Source organism: Phragmites australis, chromosome 3, assembly GCF_958298935.1.
Source record: "Phragmites australis chromosome 3, lpPhrAust1.1, whole genome shotgun sequence".
Taxonomy (NCBI): Eukaryota; Viridiplantae; Streptophyta; class Magnoliopsida; order Poales; family Poaceae; genus Phragmites; species Phragmites australis.
This window is the reverse complement of record NC_084923.1, coordinates 37303206-37325230: the sequence shown is the minus strand read 5'-3', so window position 1 is coordinate 37325230 and position 22025 is coordinate 37303206. Positions and strand designations below refer to the sequence as shown.

General features: G+C 42.7%; 1 protein-coding gene across 6 annotated transcripts; it reads left to right on the top strand.

The window, feature by feature from the left end:
• Positions 1-16221: 16221 nt before the first annotated feature.
• Positions 16222-20799, top strand: LOC133912950 (nuclear transcription factor Y subunit A-10-like). Of its 6 annotated transcripts, none has more exons than XM_062355944.1 (6): positions 16222-16430; positions 17095-17451; positions 19174-19283; positions 19448-19516; positions 19838-19981; positions 20111-20799. In XM_062355944.1, the coding sequence occupies exons 2-6, from the start codon at positions 17193-17195 to the stop codon at positions 20519-20521; spliced, it is 993 nt and encodes a 330-aa protein (XP_062211928.1). In that variant the 5' UTR covers positions 16222-16430; positions 17095-17192; the 3' UTR covers positions 20522-20799. The 6 variants fall into 6 exon arrangements, with proteins under 6 accessions (XP_062211928.1, XP_062211927.1, XP_062211925.1 ...); XM_062355943.1 differs by having other exon boundaries at positions 16222-16495; XM_062355941.1 differs by having other exon boundaries at positions 16223-16526.
• Positions 20800-22025: the final 1226 nt, after the last annotated feature.

Below are 22025 nucleotides of genomic sequence, written 5' to 3'. Positions count from 1 at the left end.
ATGAATTACAAGCACAACACGACGCGTAGCTTCAACCTGAAAAGAATCTGTTGTCGCTTAGAGGGGGTAAATAGGTGGAACCTAAAAATTTTACAAACTAAACGTAGCGAATCAGCAAGATGCGGACTCTCCGCAGATTTTTTTCGGAACCGGAACCTCCGCAAATATACGGAGGTTCTGCAGAAATTTGCGGATACTCCAAATATTTTTGAGGGAACTCAAATTATTCCTATGCAACAGCAACGTGGATCAAATCCATGAATAACAAAGCACCAGAGGATGTGTTCCAATATATTTCTCCAAGTACCTGCAGCTCAAACCTCACAAAGAGATAGAGTCAAAACCCTAAATCAACGGGAACAAAAATATGCAATAAATCACAAAATATTGACAAATGATACACAAGGATTTGTTTACCGAAGTTCAGCCACTCCACAAAGAAGTGCCTACATATTCATTGAGGTGCTCACAAAGAGTCGGGTTTTTTTAGTCCTTTCCTCACCGAAGTGACCATAAAGATTGAGCTAGAGTTGCTTACTTAAATTTGCATGGGTGATACAAATTTCCCAAGGCTCAGCACAAGATTGGGAGCTCAACGGGCGATGCCTAGCTGTCTAGGTGGACAAACCACCAAGAGTAACAAACACGAAATCACCGGCTTGACGAAGAGAACTAGTGCTCAAAGGATGGATTTGAATCTTACTAGCACTTCTTCTTTCTCTCACTCAATCCTACACAAGATGTCACCTAGAATCACAAAGGGGAGTGGAGAGGGGAGTTTTGAATGCTCTTGAGTTGCTTGTCTCAAGTTAGGTCAAAATGAATAAGCTAGTTGTTGTTGGAGAGAGAGGGTGTGGGGTATAAATACTCCACACTCAAAAACTAGCTGTTACACCTATGAAAATGCGGACACTTCGCAAAGGTGCGGACCTTTCGCACACTCTTAATTAACCCAAACTCTACTAAAGTGCGGACTATCCACAAAAATACGGACACTCCACATTTGCACATTATGTAAAGATTAGGGCTAACATAGGTGCAAGTGTTGTGTTTGATGTGTCTCTCATAGGTTTGTTAGATCTTTTGAGCACTTTTTTCTACGCAAACAAGTAAATTTTGTATCCCCCTTAATAGTACGGCATCTTAATCTCAATTTTAAAAGATAAATGAATTTAAAAACTATAAGATCCATGTACTGCTTTTTCTCTTTTCCTTTTTGGGAATCTCCATACGTCAAATTCTTACTTGATCGAATTACACATGTTCATACTTCATAAAACTCATTAGTTCTTTAATTTTTTTGTCATTATCACCAAAACTCACTTAGGGCCTAGATGCACTTTTAATCTCCTCCTTCTTGATGATTGATGACAACCCAATTATCGCTTACAAAAGAGGTATATAATTAAAGCTTTTGAATCCTTATGATATAGAGAGCCCCCCCCCCCTAAAAATCTGCATTTGAATGAACTTCAAAAAAATTTATAAATTCTAATTGCACAATTTTAGGGTAGTGTGGAGACTCCCCCTATATCATAGCATCCGTAGAGTACAACAACAACAGGTGTGTAAGATCATGAATAAACATGATGCACATGACATGATAAGCATATAAATAACCTAGATTTCTATCCAAGTGCGGACCCTCCTCAAACATGCGAATTCTCTAGACATTTTTGCAGACTCTCCGCACTTGACACATTCTAAACTAAAAAGCGTATTACAGCACAAGAACACATTATCTCACTCTAGCATAATAAAACTTAGTACCAACAAGAACTAACAGTTTAAGCACATCACGATCATACAATTTCATGTCAAGAGTTATTACAAAACGAGTACAGGAAAGATAACCTTTTACTCCCCCTTTGGCATCAAGTGCCAAAAAGGGAGGAAAGGAAAGACTATAAAGATTAGCATCTACTCGTCATCATCCTCGTCCTCGTCCTCGTCCTCGTCGCCATCATCATCATCATCTTCTTGATACTCGCCCTCTTGTTCGCTTTCTTCTTCTTCTATCTTACCATAAGCAGAGCGAGTATGACGAGAGCGGGGAGCCAGAGGAGGAACCTCTTCTTCTTATTATTTCTTGATCTGTTGCCTCCCACTCAGCAAACGGATCTCCAAAATCAAGCACTTCTTGATGAGGAGAAGTAGGAAGTCCTAAATGCCCTTTGATTTCTTTTACTTCTCTTCTAAGCTCATTTACTTATGTGGCATTGTACTTGCACATAGAGAAGATTGAGCGAAGCACATTTTTTATGTACTTGCCACGTCCACGAGAGCCACCACCACAAGATTGCGAAGAGGAGGGTGCACGAGATAGAGGTGAGGCTGCACGGATGAGCTTGCACCACGAGATAGCCTAGAGGATGCCTTCTTTTTCACATGATAGGACTCATGAATGCAATCTTTTGGAAACAAGATCTTTGTAACCTTCTCAATGATATACATGATGTACAAAGCATATGGAAGCCTTTTTCTTTCATCAACCATGGCGTCACAAAGCTCGACCCAAATGAAATCACCAACACTAAAGGGTCTTCCACCGGGTGCCATCCTAAGAATAATATTCCTTGACATGCCATGGAGCTTAGTCCCATCTCCCTTCTTTGGATTGATGGTTTGGCGAAAAAGAAGATTTAGATAGTGATAATATGACTTCAAACTATAAGTGGAGCCATCGGCCATTCTAGGATCCCCATAAATTTCACCCAAGTCATATTCCTTGTTCTTTTTCTCAACAAAAATTGTACCATGTTCATGATCTTGTGATCTAAGAGCAAGAAGACGAGAAAAAGTCATGTAGTCTATACAATAGTGAATTCCATGTGTTGTCCAATGAATCTCTTTCTTGCAGACACTGAAAAAGAATGAGGCATGGAATTGAGCAATGATTTCTTTTTTCCAATTATACTTGAAATCCATGACATCTTTTATTCCTTTCTCCGTGCAAGCATTGATGACTTCATCAAAATGGGATCATTGGTGTCTTCCATGTATTTCCAATCAATATATTGCATATAGACAATGGGCTTGATCTTACTTAGGTAGATGACAGATAGATAGAAATCAAAATAAAATTGGCACCAAAACCATCCATCCAAATACTCATATCTAGGCCACAAGTAGGGGTCATGTTTCCTTTCTTTCTTGACCACTAATTCTTAATTCTTGTAGCTCTTTGGTAGTCGAGGATCATAGGGTTGATTGATTGACTTGAGGAGAATGCCTCTTCGAAAATTCATTGTAAGCTACTTGCTCCCTTCCAAAATTGAGATTAATATGTGGAGGAGTGTGAGGACATGTCCTTGGATCAATCTGCTTGCCCAACCGATCTTCATCCCTTTCAGTTTGGGTCTTATGACCCCTAGCTTTTCACGAGGCTCTTCAATGTGAATACCTTGACTACCGCTTCTTCCACCAAGCTTGACCACTTGCTTTCTTGCGGTAATTTTAATATGACCCCTCGTTGTACAAGAACTACCACCTTCACCTAGCTATTCTCCTGCCCTAAAAGTAACAACATATTCATATGACTCATCGAAGGGAGGAGGTACATAATGTTGGGCTTGAGGATCATGGCGACGCTTGGTGCGAGCTTGTGTTGCTAGATTCCTTGGATCTGGATGTCCCATCACCACTGAAAGATAAAAAGGCCGTATAAGCTATGGAAGAGATTGAGACAAGATTCAATAATGATATCATAGTTTAGACTTTGTCTGCAGACTATGGAGTCTCCGCAAAAATTTGCAGACCCTCCGCAAATGTGCAAAGTCTTCACGGATATGCGGACTCTTTGCAGATCGCAGACCAAACCCTAAATCTTGATTTCGAAAGATTTTGCCAAGGGATGCAAATGCCACTAGAGATATGGAATCGAAGACACCTAAGGAGGATATCTACCAAAGGAATATCGCTCTAGGGCATTCAAAGAGATCAGGCAAAAACTTGTTTTATACCTCGAGAGAGAGAAGAGAGGTGAACTTGATGTCGATTCGTTGAACTTCACGAAGAATCCGCACTCGAAGGGCTGGTCTTGATGCATATGCGGAGTATCTGAAGATTGGGCCTCCAAATCACTGGAAATTGAGATTTGAGTGGAAGAACTTGAGAGAGAGAGAGAGTGACAGCTCGAGAGAGAGAGAGAGAGAGAGAGAGACGCCAGTGTAGAATACTGAATGACTGTTGGAGAGAGAGAGAAGTTTTTAACCCAATGGGTAGATTAAAAGGAGTAAAAAAAGAACTATCAAATTGCGGAGTCTCCGTAGAATTATGCGGAGTCTCCGCAATTATGCGGACCCTCCACAGGATTTTGCGTACTCTCTGCACTTCAACCAACAGTAGGGAAAAGATAGATTTGAGATAAATTACGATAAGGAAATGAAAGAGATGTGTTTTGATGGACACGAGAGATCATATCAGTTGTATTAGCCAGCAATCAACTAATCAAAGATATAAGCACAAGTGACATGACGTGATCAAAGACCAAAGATCCAAATTTATTAAAAATACACAACTCTAAACCTATCTTTTGGAGAATTCCTATCCAAAAAGCTAGAAATCTACAACAGTTAATTGTATGCAATAAGTCAAGCCATATTGCGAGAATCTAGGATATTTAGTTCATTTCTCAACTCACAAAGTTTTTGCTCGTCTAATGGCTTGGTGAGGATATCGGCTAGTTGTTTTCAATCCTCACATGGCGAATATCGATATCCCCTTTCGTTGAGTTGTCTCTCAAGAAATAGTATCGGATGTCTATATGTTTGGTTCTTGAGTGTTGCACAGGATTATTGGCTAATTTTATGAAACTCTCATTGTCACACAAAAGTGGAACTTTGGTCATGTTATAGCCATAGTCTCTCAAGGTTTGCTTCATCCAAAGTAGTTAAGCACAACAAGCACCCGCTGCAACATACTCGGCCTCGACGGTGGACAGGGCTACGGAATTTTGTTTCTTTGAGGACCAAGAGACCAAGGACCTACCCAAGAATCTACAAGTCCCTATGGTACTCTTCCTATCCACTTTGCAATTGGCATAATCAGAATCCGAATAGTCGATAATGTCAAAGGTTGAACCTTTAGGATATCATAAGCTAAGGTAAAAGGTATAAACTAAATATCTAAGAATTCTCTTAATGTCCATTAAATGATACTCTTTTGGAGCATCTTGAAATCTAGCACACATGCACCCTAAGAATTATATTGGGCCTAGATGCACAAAGGTAAAGTAAAGATCCAATCATGAAGCGATATACTTTTTGATCCATGGCATTGCCTTCTTCATTGAGATCGAGATGTACATTTGCTTGCATGAGAGTCTTGATTGGCTTGGCATTCTTCATTTCAAATTTCTTGACCATATCCTTGATGTACTTCGTTTGACATATGAATTTTTCTTCCTTGAGTTATTTGATTTGAAATCCTAGGAAGAACTTCAATTCCCTCATCATTGACATCTCAAACCTCTTTGTCATAATCCTACTAAATTCTTCATAAAAAAATTATTAGTAAAACTAAATATAATGTCATCGACATAAATTTGGAAAACAAATGAATCATTATCAATATTCTTAGTAAATAGAGTGAAATCAGATTTGCCTATTTTAAAGCCTTTTTTATGGAAAAATCCCTAAGGCATTCATACCATATTCTAGGTGCTTGCTTAAACTTATAAGCACCTTATGGAGTTTGTATACATAGTTAGGATACACCAATTCAGAGATTGGCCTAATCTCTTCACATTCATTTGGTATAGCTTGAAATCATAGAGATTAGCATAGGCAAGTAATATATGAATTGACTCAAGCCTAGCAATAGGAGCATAAGTCTCACCAAAATTCAAACCTTGTATTTATGTGAAGCCTTGAGCAACCAACCGTGTCTTGTTCCTTGTCACGATCCTATTTTCATCTTGCTTATTGCGGAAGACCCACTTGGTTCCTATAACATTTTGCTTGGGTCTTTCCACTAGGGACCATACTTCATTTCTTTTGAAGTTGTTTAATTCTTCTTGTATAGCCATCACCCAATCCAGATCTTCAAGTGTGTCTTGTACCTTCAAAGGTTCCAAAGAACAAAGGGGTAGTATTCACACAAATTTGTAATTCTTGAATGAGTAGTTACCCTCTTTTGTATATCACCAAGAATGTTATCAACCGGGTGCTCTGTTTAGATGCTTTAGTGAACTCTTGGATGTGGCACTTGAGATTGAGCTTGAATGTCTCCTTCTTCGTCATCAAAGAAGTTATTTGAGTCATCATGAAACTTGATCTTGACCTTGATCTTGTACCTTTATATTTGTCTTCACACTTTTCTAGTAATATGTGGACTCTTTGCACATTCTACGGATTCTCCACATATTTGTCCGGAGTCTCTGCATAATCTTACAGAACCTTCGCATTTTGCCGTAGCTGAAGGTATTTCACCATTTTCTTCAGCCTCCTTTTGATCTTGAGCTTCCTTGGGCCTTACTTCACAATGACTTGCTTCTTGATTGCTTCACAAGGAGGTTCTTCATTACTTACAACATTTAGATCAACTTGTTCCACTTGAGAGCCATTAGTTTCATCAAATATCACATCACACGCGATTTCAACACAACCGGTGGTTATGTTGAAAACAAGGTATGCATAGGCATTTGATCCATATCCAAGCAAGAAGTCTTCATCAACATTTAGTGCAAATTTATAATTTTTGGGTTTCTTGTTTAGAATAAAGCACTTACTACCAAAAACTCTAAAGTAAGATACATTTGGCTTGTTACCGGTTAGAAGCTCGTATGCAGCCTTTTTCAAAATCTTGTGGAGATATAACCGGTTGATGGCATGGCATGCGGTGTTGATAGCCTCCGCCCAAAATTAATCTGATGTCTTGTACTCATCAAGTATGGTTCTTATCGACTCTATGAGAGTGCTATTCTTTCTCTCAACAACCCTATTTTGTTGAGGGGAGTAGGGTACCAAAAGTTCATGTTTGATTCCTTCTTCATCAAGAAACTCTTCAATTTGTGTATTCTTGAATTCACTTTCATTTTCGCTTCTCACCCTTTAAATTTTTACATCAAATTCACTTTGGATTCTTCTCATAAATTTCTTGAATATGGACTGTGTTTCACTCTTATCATACAAAAAGAACACCCAAGTGAAACGAGAAAAATCATCAACAATAACTAAACCATACTTATTACCGTCAGTGCTTATATAGGTGATTGGTCTAAATAAATCCATGTGAAGAAGTTCCAATAGCCTTGTGGTCGTCATCACATTCTTAGCAGGGTGAGGAGCTCCAATTTATTTTTCCACTTGACATGCACTATAAATTATATCTTTCTCAAAAGAAACATTTGTTAGTCTTAGGATGTGCTCCCTCTTTAGAAGTTTAGACAAATTTCTCATACCAACATGGGCTAGTCGACGGTATCATAGCCAACCCATGCTAGACTTAGCAATCAAACAAGTCTTAGGCCTCACTTCATCCGTTGAAAAATCAACAAGATAAATCTTGCCCTTCAAATGACCGGCGAAAGCTATTGAGGAATATTCCATTCTAGAGACGGTCACACCCTCATTAGCAAAAAGACAATTATAGCCCGTTTCACAAAGTTGTGATACGGACAATAAATTGTAGCTAAGAGATTTGACCAACAATATGTTTGAGATATAATGATCATTTGAGATAGTAAAATTTACCTAAACCAATTACCTCTCCTTTTCCATCATCTCCAAATATAATATTCTCATGTTATCCTCTATTTTCTTTAAATGATGAGAACATACTCTTCTCTCCGGTCATATGATTGGTGCATCCACTATTAAGCACCCAAGTTGTCTACCGAAGGAGTATGCTTTGCGTCTTTTTTTCATGAGACACTTGGGAGTGTCATCGTCGTCGCTCATATCACTAAAGAGTGACTTTGTCGGTGTAAAGGAGCAAATGGTGATAGTTGCGACTCCTTCATCATTAGAGTTGGAGTCGGAGTCCCACTTCTCGCTAATGTGAGCTTGACCCGAATAGATCTTCTTGTGTGTCTTGTACTTGTCCTTCTTGTAATGCTTGTTCTTCTTTTCTTCCTTGCCTTTGTTTTTCTTTTTGTTCGAACATTCAGCGATGAAGTGGACAACTTCACCACACTCATAGAAAGTTCTCTTAGATAATCTTCCTTTTGACTTATTTCTCTTATACTTGCTATAGCTGCCATTCTTTATGAATTCCTTGACTTCCTTACAAAGAAATAAATTTCTTCATCATCGGAGCCCTCTTCTTGACTTGATCTCAATTCTTCATCTTGCTTGCTCTTGCTCGCCTTTAATGCTATTTATTTATTCGTGGAGGTTGAACTTTGTTTGCTTTCTCCTCCATAAGCTCATGAGCAAGAATTCTTCCAAACACATCACTGGGTGTGAGTCTCTTGTAATCCCTTCTCTCACGGATGAGTGTCACCAAGGTGGGGTTTTTTGGTGCAAAGACTCTTAGCAATTTTTTCACCACCTTGTGGTTATCTAGCTCTTCACTTACAAGTCCTCTAATCTTGTTCATTAGCACCATCATGTGGTCATACATTTCTTGAGGGGTTTCATTGTCCTCCATCATAAATCTTCCCAATTTTCCTTCAAACAACTCTATCTTTGATTCTCTCACACTTGTGGGGCCTTCATGAGCAACTTGTAGTGTGTCCCATATCACTTTGGCCTTATCAAGCTCATCCACCTTGTTGAACTCTTCTGGGCTCAAGGTATCAAGCAATACACTTGTGACTTATGCATTACGGTGAAGGTTTTGCTCTTGTTCGGAAGTGATCTCTTTGTCTTCATTCGGTAGCTCAAAACATGTACACACAATCTTTCAAATACTTGGATGAAGAGAGATTAAATACAATTTCATTTGTGCCTCCAAGCAGCATAGTGTGTGCCATCAAAGTATGGCGCACGCCTGGATGACACGGAGATGTAAGAGTTAGATGCATTCAACTTATCATAATTGAATTCACAACTCCCTTGCTGTTGCTGTTGCTTGGTGCATCATCCTTTGGACTCTTTGGTTCTTTGGACTTTTCTCCTCGGATGTCGACATCTTCAAATTCTCTAAGCGGTAAAGCCTTCTAGGAGATTAGGCTATGATACCAATTGAAAAGGATCTGATGTCGCCTAGAGGGGGTGAATATGCAGAACCTGAAAAATTTACAAACTAAACGTAGTAGATTAGCATAATACGGACTCTCCGTAGATTTTTTTTGGAACCTCCGCAAATATACGGAGGTTTCGTAGAAATCTGCAAATACTCCAGATATTTTTGGGAGAACTCAAATTTATGCCTATGCAACATCAACGTGGATCAAAACTACGAATTACCAAGCACCAAAGGATGTGTTCCAACCTATTTCTCCAAGTACTTACAGGTCAAACCTCCCAAAGAAATAGATCGGGTCAAAACCCTAAAAATCAACGGGAACAAGAATATACAACAAATCACAAGAGATTAACAAATGGGACATAAGGATTTGTTCACTGAAGTTCGGTCACTCCACAAAGAAGTGACTACATCTTCATTGAGGTGCTTGCAAAGAGTCGGGTTTCTTTCAGCCCTTTCCTCACCCAAGCGACCACAAAGATTGGGAGCTCAACGGATGACATCGAGCCGTCTAGGTGGACAAACCACCAAGAGTAACAAACGTGAAATCACCGGCTTGACGAAGAGAACTAGTGCTAAAAGGATAGATTTGAATCTTACTAGCACTTCTCCTTGCTCTCATTCAATCCTACATAAGATTTTACCTAGAATCACAAAAGAGGAGTGTAGAGGGGAGCTTTGAATGCTCTTAAGTTGCTTGTCTCAAGTTAGGTTGAAATGAATGAGCTAGTTGCTATTGGAGAGAGAGTGTGTGAGGTATAAATACTCCACACTCAAAAACTAGTTGTTACACCTGTGAAAATACGGACACTTTGCTAAGGTGCAGACCTTCCGCACACCCTCAGTTAACCCAAACTCTGCTAAAGTGCGGACTATCCACAAAAATACGGACACTCTGCATTTGCACATTTTGAAAAGATTACGCCTAACCTAGGTGCAAGTGTTGTGTTCGATGTGTCTCTCGCAGGTTTGTTAGATCTTTTGAGCACTTGTTTCTATGCAAATAAGTAAATTTCGTATCCCCCTTAATAGTATGGTATCCTAAACTCAATTTTAAAAGATAAATGAATTTAAAAACTATAAGATCCATGTGCCACTTTCCTTTTTTTATTTTTGGAGGGATCACCATGCGTTAAATTCTTACTTGATCGAATTACACATGTCCATACTTCATAAAACTTATTAGTTCTTTAATTATTTTGTCATTATCACCAAAACTCACTTAGGGGCTTGGATACACTTTCACAACCAACGTAGCAACTGAGCTGCTACTGGGAGCCCGGTGCTGTGCTTAGCCCACTAACTCCGTCGGACCTCAGTATAAACGTCATCGGTCACCCGAAGGCAACAAACAACAGTATCCTCGAAGGCAACATACTATTGAGCCTCAATGCATATCACCGGGCATGGCAAAGGGTGGGGCATGCAACAGTAAGTCTCATCAGTAGCATGGATGGCAACAAGGTACTCATAGCAACGGCTCAGTGGGGGCACCAAAGAGCAACATCACAGCCGGTAACAGGGCCTCCATGACAACAATATGAATGACAACAAGGTTCCTTTGGTGACAGGAACACCATCAGAAGCCCTCATATCAGCAAAAGAGATGGCAGCACGACTTCAACAACTCCACAACGATGAGCATTAACAGTAGCAATACATCATCGGTGACAAGAGGCAACAGAAACGACCATCAGAATGAATGGCAATGTGAGCTGCAAACTGGTGCAAATGGACCAGCGACAACAGGCCATAACAGATTACATTAGCAGCTATGGTGGAAGCCAACGAAAACAAGAAGGACCATCAAAACACCCACAAACTGGTAGCAATATTGTAGGCCATCACCATGAATGAAGCCATCAACTGCAGGTCGACATCGAGCACCATCACAGTAGAGGTGGGCACCATCACAGGGAGAGGACCAGCGTTGAGCACCATCACATGGAGAGGGAGCTAGCAGAACACCATCATCAAGGAGAGGGAGCTGGTGGTGCACCATCATCAAGGAGAGGATCAGCGGTGCACCATCATCATAGAGAGGGCCAGCAATGCACCATCATCAGAGAGAAGGGCTGGCAGCACACCATCATCAGGGAGAGGGAGCCGGTGGTCCACCATCATCGGGGAGAGGGCCGACAGTGCACCATCATTAAGGAGAAGGGCCGGGAAGACCCCATCATCAGGGAGAGGGAGCCTGCAGTGCACCATCATTAGGGAGAGGGCCAGAAGTGTACCATCATCAAGAAGAAGGGCTGGTAGCGGCACAACGCACCAACATTAGGGAGAGGGAGCCAGTGGTGCACCAGCATCAAGGAGAGGGCCGACAGTGCACCATCATCAGGGAGAGAGAGCCGGCAGAACACCATCATTAGGGAGAGGATCGGCTGTGCACCATATCAAAGAGAGGGAGCTGGTGGTGCACCATCATCAGAGAGTGGACCGGCAGTGCACCATCATAAGGGAGAAGGAGCCGACGATGAGCACCATCAGGGAGAGGGGTCAGCGATGAGCAACATTAGGGAGAGGGGCTAGTGGTGCACCATCATCAAGGAGAGGACCGGCGGTGCACCACGAGCAGATCAACACACCGGCTCTGGTGACCAAAGAACAAAAAGCACAAGAGACCGGCACAAGCATCTCAACGGCACGAGCACAGAGACCGACCGGAGTACCAGACTATTTAATTGTACCTGCTGAAACTTACCATTGAGTAATCCAATCGAAGAGCTCGAGCTTGCCATGACGATGACACAAATCAACAATGACACTTGTGGTTGTGCGACAAAACCTAGCAGTGGCGGTGGTGAGATTAGGCGCAGATCAGATCGAATCTTTGGCGTTGACAGCAAATTGGTGCAGTAGGGCTTTAGCTTGGTCTTCAATTCCTCCTTCCACCTGAGTGTCTGGCCTCATCCCCTTATATAGGTGGCAGCATTGAGGGGATTGGGATACAAATCCATTTGGACTTGGAGAGATTGCCGTTGGAGATAGGAAACTAAATAGTATATATTGTCAAATTTTATGTGAGTCTAGTTTGGAGCCCAGCATCCTCAACATTTTATTACATTTAAGGGAAGATATATGTGATTGAGCGTTTGGGTTTCAGTTTGTATATAGGTACAAAATAGTCTTATGCTAATTCTAGTATAATTTTACAATTACTACTCCACAAAAATAATTTTTGCAAGACACAGTATTACTACAACTGTTCTCAAATAGACGTTGTTTTAGAATACATGTAGTCAAACTTTAAAAACTTTGACCACTAATACACACAAAATTATAATGATTCGACACATACAAATGATATGAGTGATCCGCCATGAAAAATACTTTCACATGATTCTATGTTTAACAAATTTTACTAAAAAATAATTATAAAAAGTAATGTTAAAATATATGTATTGGAGACCATATCAATGTTATAAATGATAAGTAAAAGAGAATAGATGTAGTATAAATGCACTTTGAAAACCACCACAATGTCAAACATATCATGAAGCCTAAAAAGCTTTCCTTTCTTGAGGAGCTTAAGGGCTCGTTTGGCAGGGCTCCAGATTCTCCCAGAAACGTTTTGGTTTCAGATTCTCTCTGGAAACGTTTCTCTGGTGAATCACTCTCAATTTTCTGAAAACGTTTGGCAGGGATTCTGGATTCGGATTCTTGAAGAAAAATGACCTGAGTGATTCTCGAAACGGGTGAAACACCATTTTGGGTGATTCTCCTCGTAGTGTTAAAAATGAGAAACGTTTCAGGTAATTCAAGGTGAAACATTTCACGTTTTGGTGCGTTTGGCAGGGATTTTAGAAAATCACCAGAGAATCTGAAACGTTTCTTACAACCAAACGGGGCCTAAGTTTCTGGTGGATTTCATAACCTGAAGGTAGAGTTTCCAAATAAAAAGCGCAGCATTGAGGCAAACATAACTTACCCGAACTACAGCCATAGTGTTCTCGTGAGTGCATGCATGTTGCTAGCATTAATGACAGGTTAAACATCATAAATTATTTACCGATAAAATCTAATGATTTACCAAGTTAATTAATAGACACAGATGGATTGATCAATGGATGCTTGTTCGCATACTCCATGTATGTTGTTACTTGCTTCTGTTATCGGAAAACATTGTAAAACAGTAATAAAAATAAATGTAATAAGTTGGCCGGTTACCAAACAAGCAGATATGTGATCCCATCAAAACATTACTCAGTAGTCCCTATTACCAACATTATACTGCTGGTATAGGTGAAAACATTCTTGGTTAAACACTGATAAGGTCTAATGCAACAAATAGACCAGCTGGTAAATAGATGGATGGACGGCTAGATCCTCTAGAAGGTTAGCTGTATGAACCAGAATTTGGTAGGGCCAACCAGCTCTTGGGAAACGTATCATATGATGATGCGGCTTGTTTGCAGTGGACACACTACACTACATAACCGGCTATAAATAACGGTTCATCACTATAGATTATGTAAGAACCAGCAGTGAAAATATATTATTACCGGTTCTTCCTCTCCCACGTCCGAACCATGATGAAATCATTAAGAATCGGCACTGATACGAACTATAAGTGCCGGTTTTAAATACGAACCGGTACTAATCACTACCAGTTTTAAATACGAGCAGATAGTGAAACATATCCCGGACCTGAAGTTTCTAAGGAATGGGATTTTGGCTTGCGCTCTGGCGTTCGCTCAACTCGGTCACGCGCGTCCACCTTATCCTCTCTCACACACCCTCGTGTCCTCACCCCATCTCTCTCCTCTTCCTTTCTCTGCCTTTCTCTCTCCTTGCCTCGTGGACCACTCCGCCGCCAACGACCGATAGACCATGGAGGCGGCCATCCTCGCACCCCAGCAGGCTATCTCGCCGCCTGCGGCACCGGCGAAGAAGGTGTTGACGATGATGCCAAAGACCAAGTGGTGTGCCACCGCCGCAGCGAGGAGGAGGATGCTCAGCGACATCACCAACCTTAGGAGGCGCGCACCGGTCGAGGAGGAGTACGAGTCGACGTGCGCAGTGGCAGATGGCCCGGAGAGCGGTGGCACGTAGCTAGTCAAGGTGAGAAATTCCCCGATCCACCACCACCACCACCGTCTCTTGATAACTATCCTGGCGTGTTGTGTGGCTAACGTTGCTCTTTTTTTCCTCGAAAATTTTGTTTCCGTTTCAAGAGAAAATGGATCTCATAAGGCTCCTCAAGGCGAGAAAGTGAGTCTCTGTGCTCTGCTTCGGTTTCTTCCATCGATTGATCTATTTCAGTGAGCGGTTAGGGTTCTTGGTGTTTGCCTTTTGGTCTGGCTCGATTCAGGTTGGTTTTGGTGTTTGCAGCGAGATCATAGAGTTGAGCGGGACCGAGATACAGAAGCTACGGCTCACTATATCAGACCATCCACGGTGGCAGAGGAGCGGGAGTGTGAGCTTGGGGCTGGTGGAGTGGGAGATGGCTAGAGGAGGGCAGACGGCGGTGGCAGCATGTCCGTGCAGGGCGGTGGTGTCGTGTCCATGCAGCGGTGGCATTCCTCTGTCGACTGAGAGCATGCAGCGGAGGAGCGGGAGTGTGAGCTCAGGCTGGTGGAGTGGGAGACGGATGGAGGAGGGCGGGCGGCAGTGGCGGTGTGTCCGACGAGATCCACGACGGTGACCCGAGCTCCACGAACAGTGAGCAATGTGACGGCTGGCTCGACCAGCTCGATTCATTTTTGTTTGCTCCCAAAACACCTATCACCACCGGTTCTAGACCCGGCAGTGATATGTATCATTTTCATTGTCGAGTAAACACTGATGCCGATTTTGGAATCGGCAGTGATCACCCTTTTATAATAGTGAGAGTAAAGTGGACGGCTCAGATCTTCTCTCCCCATATCACCAATGATTGATGTTGCAACAATATCCGGTGACTTAAGGAAACAACGCGTGACGAAATGCACAATGTTGTTTTCGTTTACCTTGTCAAGTACAACTACCATACATGAAGAAACAAAAACTTTCGACTCAATTGCAGTTTGTGTGTAGTCTTCCATTTAAATGGCAACTTGTGATCTATTTATTTTTACTTTGAGTGCTAATAAACGTGCAATGCATATATACTCACCTTGGAGGAATCTAGCGTGTGTAACATACACTCCATTTCTATTTATAAAATGTATTTTGGTAAAGCCTGGGGAATTAAGGAGGCTATGAAAACAACAGCCTATAGTCCATTGTAGAGGGAAAACCCAAGGTATCTATGATGTAAATAAGTTGAGAATAAGAGAGGTACTGCAGGTGTTTACTGATAAATGTAAAAGCGTGATGCGAATAAATGAAGGAAAAAGGTGAAAAAATCAATATAATTTGCATGCACGCTATATTGAAACAAGATAGCAACAACTAATAAAAAATGAAGTCAAAACCAACGCCGTTTTCACCTTTCATCAAGAGTTTGACAATATCTGCATGATACATACCAATATATACACACACTTCCTTCCCTCTTATCCTAGTGGTCACATATCTCACTCAGCCGCTGCCCACTCTCTACTTCAATTGAAGCAATGCCTAGAAATTTGTGTTGTCAAACCCTTTCTTGAGACACATCGCAAGGATCCAACCTCAACTAAAGCAATTACTAGAAATTCATATTCTCGTTCCCTTCTTAGCATGCATCGTCGCAGGCTCCACAGGCCCATTGGTCATTGTTTCTTGTCTATATACATATGGTCAAATAAGAAATATCGATGATAAAGCATACGAGTACCAAACCTCCACATATACCACGGTACAAGAGTAGAAGTAGAAACCAACCTCCCATGTCCGGCATGGTACAACAACAAAAAGGGGCGGTGGCCGTGCAGCGTGTAGTCCTTCTTCCTTGCCCTTTCCGAGAGGGAGCTTCCCGGCAGCCGCACGACCAATTTGGTAAGGAATGGCACACGGCTCGCCGTGTTCCTGGGAATCTTACCCAGGTTAGTGGCTGCACAGTACAACGCCCACAGTGTAGTGTACAGCAGATCAAAAGTGCCCCCTTGCTGCGCTTGAACTGGCAAAGAATAGCCATCGCAATTAAAAAGAGAACGAAGAGCAGTGTCGTGCACCCGAGAAGAGCTAGTGGCAATCTTTTTTTAGCTCAGACGGGGAGGAGAGAGAGAGAGAGACTTTTCTTAGCTTAGGCCTTCAGCTCTGTGCCCACCAAGGCACCATAGCCTTGCATTTATATACACTCTCCTCTCTCTCTCTCTCTCCCTCTCTATACCTGTGTGTTACTGTCGTCCTCTTGCTTCCATTATTAGATGGCCTCCTCCAGCTGAGATGTTAGTGGGCTTTGTTTGCTTCCCCTCCTCTCCTTGTGCATCCACTGTGCTCATGTGTTGCCCTGGTTTGTCCTGAATCCTTGGATACAACCTCAGGTACTGCATCATGCATGAGCCTTGTGGGCTAAAGTTGTGGCTTCCTGTGCTCCTCTTATTGGAAATTCTTTGCCATCTGGGCATCTGGTGGCCACTCTCTCTGATCTTGCTTGCCACCCTCCCTCCTTTTCATGCTGATTTTGATGTGGGCTTCTCTCTTCCCAGAGGCAGACCGAGCTTTGAAACTAGTTTCTCTTGGAACCTGTTGTTCCTATCCAAGCATTTTATTTCCTTGCTTGTAGAAAAGATTTTTTCTTGGTTTCGTCCATCAAGTTCTTCTGGTTCTATGCTATTTCGGTGCATGTTTCTGTGGGTTAGTAGTAACCCTTGAGTTCATCCTCCGCGCACCTCTGTTCCTGCCTCTCAATTCTTTCGCCAGATGTTCTTGTTCCCTTGTGCTTGTGAGTTTCTTTCCCCTTTCCATTCGGTTCTTGGGGATTCTCCCACTTGTTTCTATTTTTTCCCTACATTTGCGTGTTGCCATTTCACCTCAATTTGCACATAGTTTTAAAAGAAAAAAAATTCGACGTCACAGTCTCTAATTTGTTGTTTAATTATTTGGCAACAGGTTGGTTGCATCCATAAGTAACCCCTTAAGCTAAGAATCCTGCAAGAGCTTTGGAGGGTTGGTGAGGCTTCAAATTTCCTTGACAAGGCAAGGCAGCCATGATGAGCTTCAAAAGCCATGATGGATTTGGGCAGGTCGCCGCTCTGAGCCAGGCCTCCAATGGCGCCGGAGCCCCACTGCCATGGTGGGCGGGGTCCCAGCTGCTGTACGGCGAGCCGGCGCCCCTGTCGCCGGAGGAGACGCGCCGGGACGACCAGTTCCAGGTCGTGCCGGGAGCTCAGGGCGCGCCGGATCCAGCGCCACAGGCAGCGGCGAAGAGAGGGGGCCCTGAGACCCTGAAATTCTCTGTGTTCCAAGGTGAGGTGTTTTTTTTTTCTCTGCCCCTTTGCAAGCTTGTGGATTTATGGCAAAAATATGTTTCTTTTTTAAGAATAGGATTAATTGCAAGAATTTGGCATGTCCTTGTTGGATCTGTGCATGCTAGTACTACGCTAGCGAACATAAGTGAATGACACAGGGTTTAATCATCGTATTATCTAATTGCAAGATGGATATTCCAAAATCTATATCTTGCTAGTCCTTTGCCTTTCTTTTACCTCTTAAGCACTGCTCTAGAATTTCCACTATTCCTTTTTCTTTCGAACAAGCAGGTTAAATTTTGTGATCGTTTCAATATTGCTAAATATATCGATTAGTTTTTCTTTTTGCGAAATCATAGGTTGTTGCAAGAAGTTGGCATGAAGCAGATGAATTTGCATAAAGGAAGACAATGCTATATATGTCAGCTGTCATGACAGAGGCTGCAATTAGTTGGGTTGTCCGTTGCTTTGGGTCCATGCCCCCATAGTACCATTCTCGGCGTGGTGGTACCTTTACTTTGATGCCACTGCCGACTGTTCTATTATAGTCACCTCCATTATGATTTCTGGTGCCCTCTCAAGTCTCACCATAGAAACCCTTTTATTTGAACGAGGGGAAAACCGATTCCACTTTTATTCACAGAATGACAGAACTATAGAAGTGGAAAGAAAATACAAATTCTCACCACCTGCAACCAACATGAGTATCTCCCTATCTCTATTTGCATATTTTGTGGGCATACTTTGTACAATTATTTCTTATCGCACCCCCCCCCCCCCCCAAAAAAAAAAAAAGAGAGAGAGGAACGAATAAGCTAAGCTCAATGAATCGATAAAGGAACAGACACTAGAATATTAAGCTGTGTCATGTATTTGGATTGGAGGAGTTAGCAATTGTTTCTCTCATATTTGCACCTAAGATAAGCTTTCATCCTTTTTCCTTTTGCTTTTCTTTGGAAAAAAAAGAAAGATTTAAGCTTTTCATTGACAAATATGGCATTGCAATAGATCAGCAGCTGTGAGCAGGATATGCTTCCTCTTGTTTGTGGGATGTCCTGCAGAACTCAATCATTATGAAGGTCTATTTTTGATGAACAATAAAAGCATGTCCTTGCCAACTGTACACATTTATAAACAAGAGAGAATATGTGCATAGCAAATGCTTTTTTAGAATATGAAACATGGCAGATACTTGATGGTTAGAAGCCAACGATGATCTAGTTTTGAACCATGGAATGGTCTTTTGGTGTGTATAAACTAACAAAAGACTAGTATGTTAGGTCTTGATGGAATTCAATAGCGTCCTCAGATTCCATGAGTAACATCCACGTCTTTCTAACCGCATAGAGTTCATTATATAATATATAGCTTGCCGTCTCCTTTTCTAGAGTATTAGTTTGAGATTAGGAAGCATCAGTATTTTGCTAAGACATGTAATATTTACAGTCCGTCTGTTGGGTAGTCCAGAATGGTGCCTAAAATCTGCTGTGACTTCTTGATCTGTGTCATTTAAAATATGTGTCCAGTTTTTAATGGTTGAGAAAACTACACTGCATGAATGCTCTTGAAAAAATAGAAACCAAAGAAATGGTATTTTGTCCAAATTGTCAGAACTCAGAAGTACTCTCTGAAACCATCAAAACTTAATTCAAGCTAATAGTTTCTAGCAACCCGGGAATTCAACAAATTTTTAATGGTTCTGAGAACCTATGATGTTCAGGGAATTTGGAGTCAGGAGAGAAAGCCCCGGAGCACTCTGCCACCATTGCGCTGCAGTCACCATTCCCCGAATACAATGGCCGTTTTGAGATTGGTCTTGGTCAATCCATGGTGAGTTCTTCCTTTCACCCTTGTCTATGGACAGGAACACAGGATAGAAAATACGAGTAACTGCTTTGACATTTTATGCATTTGAAAATTAGCCAATTTACAGCTCAGAACTCGTTTATGAGAATCATCAGTGTTAAGTTATTAACTGATGGCATGTCCTTCAGGTCTCTTCCAATTACTCTTGTGCTGACCAGTGCCATGGCCTGCTTACCACTTATGCAATGAGACCAATGGTATAGTTTATTTGTTTTGAAAAAAAAAATAGCATTCCAAAATTTCTATCTGATTGATTCCCTAATTGTGTTCTGCAAAAATATAGAGACATCAAAGTCAGATATGTGAAGAAGTATTTAAATATTCTCTTGAATCGTAGTTACTAGCAACCTCACGCATTAAATTTTTTAGCTTGTGAAATTAGGTAACCCTTTAATATTCTAGTATCCTTACTGATTTACATGATGTGTTCTGCTGCCTAAACATGTCAATACAATGTTTACCTATGCTCAAAGGTTAACATGTAAGGAATTTATGTGATATATTTTTCGCTAATGCAGTCTGGTGGGAGAATGCTCTTGCCACTGAACGCACCGGCCGATGCACCAATCTATGTGAATCCAAAGCAGTACGAGGGCATCCTCCGCCGCCGCCGTGCTCGCGCCAAGGCGGAGAGGGATAACAGGCTGGTGAAGGGCAGAAAGGTGAGTCTCTTCTCCCTTGTGAGTCCTCAACTTTCCCTACGCGCCCATGCAACCCCGCTGTGCCGTTGCTATGCAACATTCTCTTCCCCTGCTTCACTTCCATTGATCGTTCTTCATGTCATGCTGCAGCCGTATCTCCATGAGTCGCGCCATCTCCACGCGATGCGCCGAGCAAGAGGCTCCGGTGGGCGCTTCCTCAACACGAAGCAAAAGGAGGCAGCTGCGAAAGGAAGCAGCAAGATGGCAGGACCTGCGCGCCTCGGCACGTCTTGCTCCGAGGTTCCACAGCCGGGGCTCGGCAACAACCCGCGCTGCCACTCCCGGAGCAGTGTCTCAAGCCTGTCTGGTTCAGATGTATCAAGCATCTATGATCATCACGATGACGCGGACCACTACAACGGCATCGAGCACCTCCGGACGCCCTTCTTCACCCCGCTGCCATCCATCATGGACGGCGAGCATGGGGCCGCCGCCATCCCCTCCTTCAAGTGGGCAACCGCCGCCACCGGTGACGGTTGCTGCGAGCTCCTCAAGGCATGAACCGAGGAGGGGATGGGTACTCAGACAGCCAGCCAACTGAAGGCTGGCTGTCTGTAGGCAAATCATTCTTGGCTGTTCTGCATTGGGGTTGCACCAACCTACCCTGTCCCTGAAACTTTACAGTGGTGGGTTTCTGATGCTGGAGCTCCCCATATGCCTGTAATGTAGTGTATTTAAAGCACTGCTAGTCAGTACTTGCTAGCACTGTGTCAGTATGAATTATGTGTTGTCCGGTTGATCAGTATCTGAATAATTGAAGTGTCAGACTTCAGGGTTAATTCCTTGGGATGTGTCAGAGTCTTGCTTTTGTGAAGCTTGGAGGTCTGAAACTTTGTGCTTGTTATAGATTTCGTAGGGTAAGTTGGAGTTTGTATTTGTAAGTTTGGGACCTGCAGTCTGCTGTGATATCCGTCGTTGTAATTGGTACATGACTTGTAAGCCTGTCTAAGCAATGGCGGCCTTCACGCTGGGCAACGTTGAGCGCCAAGGTTATAAATGGCGCAAACAAAAAGATCCTCCAGATTTTCTTCCTTTTTGTAATAGCAATTAGCAAGATCTTGTTTCCTTCTATTGGAAAAGCGTACGTAGATAGGACTCAGGAATCGTAACAGACTCGATCCAGAGTCCTCTGGCAGTTGCGTTGCCGCCGCCTAGATCAAAGTCGCAGCAGAACTTCCTCGCTCCATGGACGACGTAGCAACAATGGATCGAGCAGCAGGCAGCAGCCATGGAAGTGTTGGCAGATGGCTACGTGCCGTCGGTAGATGAAAAAACAGCAGTGATCAGAGAAACAGGTGGACCGTCGCTGGCGCTCACCTTGGGCGCAATCCAAGAAGGCATCCTGGGTCCTGGGCTGTGTTACATGGACATGGGTGTAGATGTCGGAGTTCGACTCGTGTCGAGGTGTTTTATTCGAAAAAAATTTTGAGACACATCAAATACTACTTGGAATCCGAGAATACGTGAGTCCGACTTAGTAAAATATTTTAAACACAGGTGTCCAAGTAACACAGGTCCTACGGCAACTTTAACAGCAAAAAGAGAGGGATGCCGCGATGCAAGAAGAGATCTTGCGGTACCAGACGGAGGCTGAGGCGCCGGCGGAGGCGATCGTGCTTGAGCGCAAGGCCGCCAGCCTCAACGCAGCGCGGAAGGTGGTGGCCTTCTTTCTCGCGTCGCCGGAGTGACCTCCTTCGCCCTTCGGGTGTTCCGGCCATGCGACGCCGCCGCCTCCCCTCACCGTTGTTAGTATTAATCTTGACTTGTGTAGTTAGCATGTATGTCATGCGGGTCTTTTAGCTAGTTTGTGTTAGTCCGCAGCTGTGTGTTGCAGTGCGGTGCAGCTAGCTGATCGATGATTGAGTCGTCATTAGATTAAGCAGAGTTACTGAGCTGCATACAGGAAAGTGGCCGTCTTATGCGGATCATGGAGACACAACATGCATGAGTTAGTGGCTTGTGCGTGTGTGGATCGTGCGGGCGTGTGCGTGAGACTCGGCCAACA